The sequence below is a fragment of the Plectropomus leopardus genome, chromosome 2, assembly GCF_026936395.1.
Source record: "Plectropomus leopardus strain MGB_pleo_1.0 chromosome 2, ASM2693639v1, whole genome shotgun sequence".
Lineage (NCBI taxonomy): Eukaryota > Metazoa > Chordata > Actinopteri > Perciformes > Serranidae > Plectropomus > Plectropomus leopardus.
Genome location: NC_142177.1, coordinates 42,939,900 through 42,945,899, shown reverse-complemented (window position 1 = coordinate 42,945,899; position 6,000 = coordinate 42,939,900). Strand labels below are relative to the sequence as shown.

The window sequence follows — 6,000 nt, the reverse complement described above, 5'->3', positions numbered from 1 at the left end:
AAGGACACTCCAATGAGCGTGAAGGTGGCGGCCAGCAGCCGTCCGTTCCACGTGATCGGAAACTTGTCTCCATAACCGATGGTCGTCAAGGTGATCTGACAGAGACGGACACAGACCATCAGATCCCTCAGAGGACAAATTCCTACCTGTGTCTCCTGAGACACGACGTCCTACCTTTTAGCTGAGACATGATGTCCGTCCTGTGTTCCCTGAGACATGGTGTCCTACCTGTGTCTCCTGAGACACGACGTCCTACCTTTTAGCTGAGACATGATGTCCGTCCTGTGTTCCCTGAGACATGGTGTCCTACCTGTGTCTCCTGAGACACGATGTCCTACCTGTCAGCTTAGACATGTCCCCTGGCAGTGTGTGGACTCACCAGTCCCCACCAGAGGGCGTCCGCGTACGTCTCAAACTGCTCGTTGTCCTCTTTCTCGGCCAGGTAAACCAGGAAGCTCGCCAGGATGAGACACAGGAAGCCAATGTACCACGCAGTGATCAGCTCCTGCAGGGGGACAGACATGGACACATGGTCCCACAGAGACATCATCACAGAGAGACACAGAGACAGAGTCCTGGACAGAGGGTGGGGGCAGACAGGTGATGGGGGACTGAGGGACAGATGGACAGGAAGAGGACAGGTGTGTCCCCGCTCACCTTGCTGTGGGCGTAGACCACAGAGCCCAGCAGTTTCCATGTCCCCCCCCTCCTGTCCATCCGGATCATCCTCAGGATCTGCAGGAACCGCAGAGACCTGATCGCAGAGGTGGCAAAGACGTTCCCCTGTGTCCCCGCCGCCAGGACCGAGATGGACGCTATCAGCACCATGATGTCTGCAGGGACACACAGACAGAGACAGAAAGAGATATCGACAGACACAGAGACAGACAGAGTAAGACAGAGAGAAAGTCACAGACAAAAAGAGACAGACAGAGAGACAGAGACAGGGACAGAAAGACAGACAGAGAGACAGAGAGACAGGGACAGACAGAAACAGAGACAGAGACAGACAGAGGCAGTTAGTGTAATCAGTCTGTCCCAGTAAAAGTTTTGCAGTAAAAGTGAGTAAATTAGTAAAAATGTATCTGAAGTTTTACAAGTAAAAATACTCAGTGCAGAAAAATCAAAACAAAACACAAAAAACACAAAACTCACAAAAATAATAACATCCCCCAACTCCATAACAACAGCAACAGCAACAGCAACAGCAACAACAGCAACAACAACAGCAGCAACAGAAACAGCAACAACAACAGCAACAGCAACAGCAACAGCAACAGCAACAGCAACAGAAACAGCAACAACAACAGCAACAGCAACAGCAACAACAGCAGCAACAGAAACAGCAACAGCAACAGCAACAGCAACAGCAACAGAAACAGCAACAACAACAGCAACAGCAACAGCAACAACAGCAGCAACAGAAACAGCAACAACAACAGCAACAGCAACAACAACAACAGCAACAACAACAGCAGCAACAGAAACAGCAACAACAACAGCAACAGCAACAGCAGGAAAAAGACCCCCAAACTCAAAACTTAAATAAATAAATCCCCCGAATAAATGTTTACCAGAATAGTTGTTGATAAATGTTCTGTCAATCAGCTGATTGATTAATCCGTTTGTTTGTGGGGATTTTTTGTTGTCGTATATAAACTGTTTGGTCTTTTATTTACAACAAACATCAGATTTTATAAACTCTTGTTATGTTTTTTATGTGAAAATCTGAATCTGAAGTTTCTGCAGCTGTCAAATAAACGCAGAGACATAAAAAGGACATTTCCCTCCAAGACGGACAGGAGACAGAATATAACAGGATAGGAAGACAAGGACAGGACATGTGTCTCAACAACGGATTTCACTACAGTACTCGAGTAAAAAGGGAAAGAAAAAGGTTTGTGTTGTTAAAGTCACCAGACTCATCGATGACACAGAGAGGTTTGTGTTGTTAAAGTCACCAGACTCACCGATGACACAGAGAGGTTTGTGTTGTTAAAGTCACCAGACTCACCGATGACACAGAGAGGTTTGTGTTGTTAAAGTCACCAGACACATCGATGACACAGAGAGATTTGTGTTGTTAAAGTCATCAGACTCACCAATGACACAGAAGGGTTTCCTGGCGAATTTGAGGCGTCCTCTCCAGCCTCTGTAACGGCAGCAGCAGCCTGCAGCCCAGATCCTCACCATGTACTCCACCCCAAACACCACGATAGTGACCACTTCCTGTCTCACACACACACGCACACGCACGCACACACACACACACACACACACACACACACACACACACACACACACACACACACACACACACACACACACACACACACACACACACACAGGTCAGAGCTGCTGGTGGGCGGAGTTTCGTCTCCTCGCAGTTCAGACTGGAACTCTGCGTTCACATGAAAATGGCCTGCTGGACGTTTTCAGCATTTAACCCTTTGTTAACCTGGATTGAAAACTGGTTTGATGTTAATGTTAAGAAAGAAAACGTGGGGGAAAAGGAAATGTAAATATAAGTATTTTTAATTTTCGGCACCTGTCTTTTTTTTTTTTACTTTTCTATTTTTGCTCATCTTCACATAATTTTCCTGCAACTTTTTACTGATTTCTTGCTCATGATTTCTCTTTGCTTTCTCATCATGTTTCTGAAATCTATACGCTCGAGTTTCGAAGCGTTACACAGACGAGTGGAGAAATATCTAAAAAACTAGAGAAACCTAAACAGAAGATTTGAAATCAAAGCACGAGTTTTTTGACGGTGCAGGATGGACCGGGAGAGGACAATCTTATTTTTATACTTTCTCAATAAACAATAAATCGCCAGCAGAAACAGACGGTCCGTCCGTCAGAGACTCAACACTTACAGAGAAATGAGAGAGAGAGAAAAAAGACGAAAAATCCATCAATCAGAATAAAAACATCAGCTGGTTGTCAGATTATTTTCTCTGAAGTGACAGACGGAGATTAACCCTTTCAAACACTGCGAGGACAACAGGAGCTCTGCGTCTTTACCAGGATGTAGAGAGCGTCCTCCGAACTCTTCTCGTACTCTTTGATGGTGGAGAACACAGACAGAACCAGACAGGAGAACACCAGCAGGAACCTGAGGAACCCAAACAGAACACAAAACACACACTCAGTCATCTCAGAGAGTCACAGAGAGTCACTGAAGTCACAGAGACACTGAAGTCACTGAGACACAGAGAGTCACAGAGTCACTGAAGTCACTGAGAGTCACAGAGACACTGAAGTCACTGAGAGTCTCTGAAGTCACAGAGAGTCACTGAGAGTCACTGAAGTCACTGAGAGTCACTGAAGTCACAGAGTCACAGAGAGTCACTGAAGTCACTGAGAGTCACTGAAGTCACAGAGTCACAGAGAGTCACTGAAGTCACAGAGACACAGAGAGTCACTGAAGTCACAGAGACACAGAGAGTCACTGAGAGTCACTGAGAGTCACTGAGAGTCACAGGGAGTCACTGAAGTCACAGAGTCACTGAGAGTCACTGAAGTCACAGAGTCAGTGAGAGTCACAGAGAGTCACTGAAGTCACAGAGTCACAGAGAGTCACTGAGAGTCACTGAAGTCACAGAGTCACAGAGAGTCACTGAGAGTCACTGAAGTCACAGAGAGTCACTGAGAGTCACTGAAGTCACAGAGTCACAGAGAGTCACTGAAGTCACAGAGTCACAGAGAGTCACTAAAGTCACAGAGACACACAGAGTCACTGAGAGTCACTGAAGTCACTGAGAGTCAGAGAGTCTCAGAGAGTCACTGAGAGTCACTGAAGTCACAGAGAGTCACTGAGAGTCACTGAAGTCACAGAGAGTCACTGAAGTCATAGAGAGTCACTGAGAGTCACTGAGAGTCACTGAAGTCACAGAGTCACTGAGAGTCACTGAGAGTCACAGAGAGTCACTGAGAGTCACTGAAGTCACAGAGTCACTGAGAGTCACTGAGAGTCACTGAGAGTCACAGAGAGTCACAGAGAGTCACTGAAGTCACAGAGAGTCACAGAGAGTCACTGAGAGTCACTGAAGTCACAGAGTCACTGAGAGTCACTGAGAGTCACTGAAGTCACAGAGTCACAGAGAGTCACTGAGAGTCACTGAAGTCACAGAGAGTCACTGAGAGTCACTGAAGTCACAGAGTCACAGAGAGTCACTGAAGTCACAGAGTCACAGAGAGTCACTAAAGTCACAGAGACACACAGAGTCACTGAGAGTCACTGAAGTCACTGAGAGTCAGAGAGTCTCAGAGAGTCACTGAGAGTCACTGAAGTCACAGACAGTCTCAGAGAGTCACTGAGAGTCACTGAGAGTCATGGAGAGTCACTGAAGTCACAGAGTCACTGAGAGTCACTGAGAGTCACAGAGAGTCACTGACAGTCACTGAAGTCACAGAGTCACTGAGAGTCACTGAGAGTCACTGAAGTCACAGAGTCACTGAGAGTCACTGAGAGTCACAGAGAGTCACTGACAGTCACTGAAGTCACAGAGTCACTGAGAGTCACTGAAGTCACAGAGAGTCACAGAGAGTCACTGAGAGTCACTGAGAGTCATGGAGAGTCACTGAAGTCACAGAGAGTCACAGAGAGTCACTGAAGTCACAGAGAGTCACAGAGAGTCACTGAGAGTCGCTGAGAGTCTCAGAGAGTCACTGAGAGTCACTGAGAGTCACTGAAGTCACAGAGTCACTGAGAGTCACTGAGAGTCACTGAAGTCACAGAGACACAGAGAGTCACTGAGAGTCACGGAGATTCACTGAGAGTCAAAGTGAGTCACTGAAGTCACAGAGAGTCACTGAAGTCACAGAGTCCCAGAGAGTCACTGAAGTCACTGAGAGTCACTGAAGTCACAGAGTCACAGAGAGTCACTGAAGTCACAGAGACACAGAGACACAGAGAGTCACTGAAGTCACAGAGACACAGAGAGTCACTGAGAGTCACTGAGAGTCACAGGGAGTCACTGAAGTCACAGAGTCACTGAGAGTCACTGAAGTCACAGAGTCAGTGAGAGTCACAGAGAGTCACTGAAGTCACAGAGTCACAGAGAGTCACTGAGAGTCATGGAGAGTCACTGAAGTCACAGAGTCACTGAAGTCACAGAGAGTCACAGAGAGTCACTGAAGTCACAGAGACACAGAGAGTCACTGAAGTCACTGAGAGTCACTGAAGTCACAGAGTCACTGAGAGTCACTGAGAGTCACTGAGAGTCACTGAAGTCACTGAGAGTCAGAGAGTCTCAGAGAGTCACTGAGAGTCACTGAAGTCACAGACAGTCTCAGAGAGTCACTGAGAGTCACTGAGAGTCATGGAGAGTCACTGAAGTCACAGAGTCACTGAGAGTCACTGAGAGTCATGGAGAGTCACTGAAGTCACAGAGAGTCACAGAGAGTCACTGAAGTCACAGAGAGTCACAGAGAGTCACTGAGAGTCGCTGAGAGTCTCAGAGAGTCACTGAGAGTCACTGAGAGTCACTGAAGTCACAGAGTCACTGAGAGTCACTGAGAGTCACTGAAGTCACAGAGACACAGAGAGTCACTGAGAGTCACGGAGATTCACTGAGAGTCAAAGTGAGTCACTGAAGTCACAGAGAGTCACTGAAGTCACAGAGTCCCAGAGAGTCACTGAAGTCACTGAGAGTCACTGAAGTCACAGAGTCACAGAGAGTCACTGAAGTCACAGAGACACAGAGACACAGAGAGTCACTGAAGTCACAGAGACACAGAGAGTCACTGAGAGTCACTGAGAGTCACAGGGAGTCACTGAAGTCACAGAGTCAGTGAGAGTCACAGAGAGTCACTGAAGTCACAGAGTCACAGAGAGTCACTGAGAGTCACTGAAGTCACAGAGTCACAGAGAGTCACTGAGAGTCACTGAAGTCACAGAGTCACAGAGAGTCACTGAAGTCACAGAGTCACAGAGAGTCACTAAAGTCACAGAGACACACAGAGTCACTGAGAGTCACTGAAGTCACTGAGAGTCAG

General features: G+C 47.2%; 1 protein-coding gene across 3 annotated transcripts in view; it reads right to left on the bottom strand.

The window, feature by feature from the left end:
* Positions 1-6,000, bottom strand: part of LOC121956838 (potassium voltage-gated channel subfamily KQT member 2-like) — a 28,310-nt gene that overhangs the window by 13,814 nt on the left and 8,496 nt on the right. For all 3 annotated transcript variants that reach the window (XM_088071297.1, XM_088071292.1, XM_088071294.1), the window contains exons 3-7: positions 3,025-3,115; positions 2,103-2,229; positions 658-833; positions 380-505; positions 1-95 (exon numbers count right to left, since the gene is read on the bottom strand). The exon at positions 1-95 is cut by the window's left edge and continues 16 nt beyond it. In XM_088071297.1, the coding sequence (XP_087927423.1) occupies positions 1-95; positions 380-505; positions 658-833; positions 2,103-2,229; positions 3,025-3,115 (615 nt within the window). The remainder of the gene's footprint in view (positions 96-379; positions 506-657; positions 834-2,102; positions 2,230-3,024; positions 3,116-6,000) is intronic.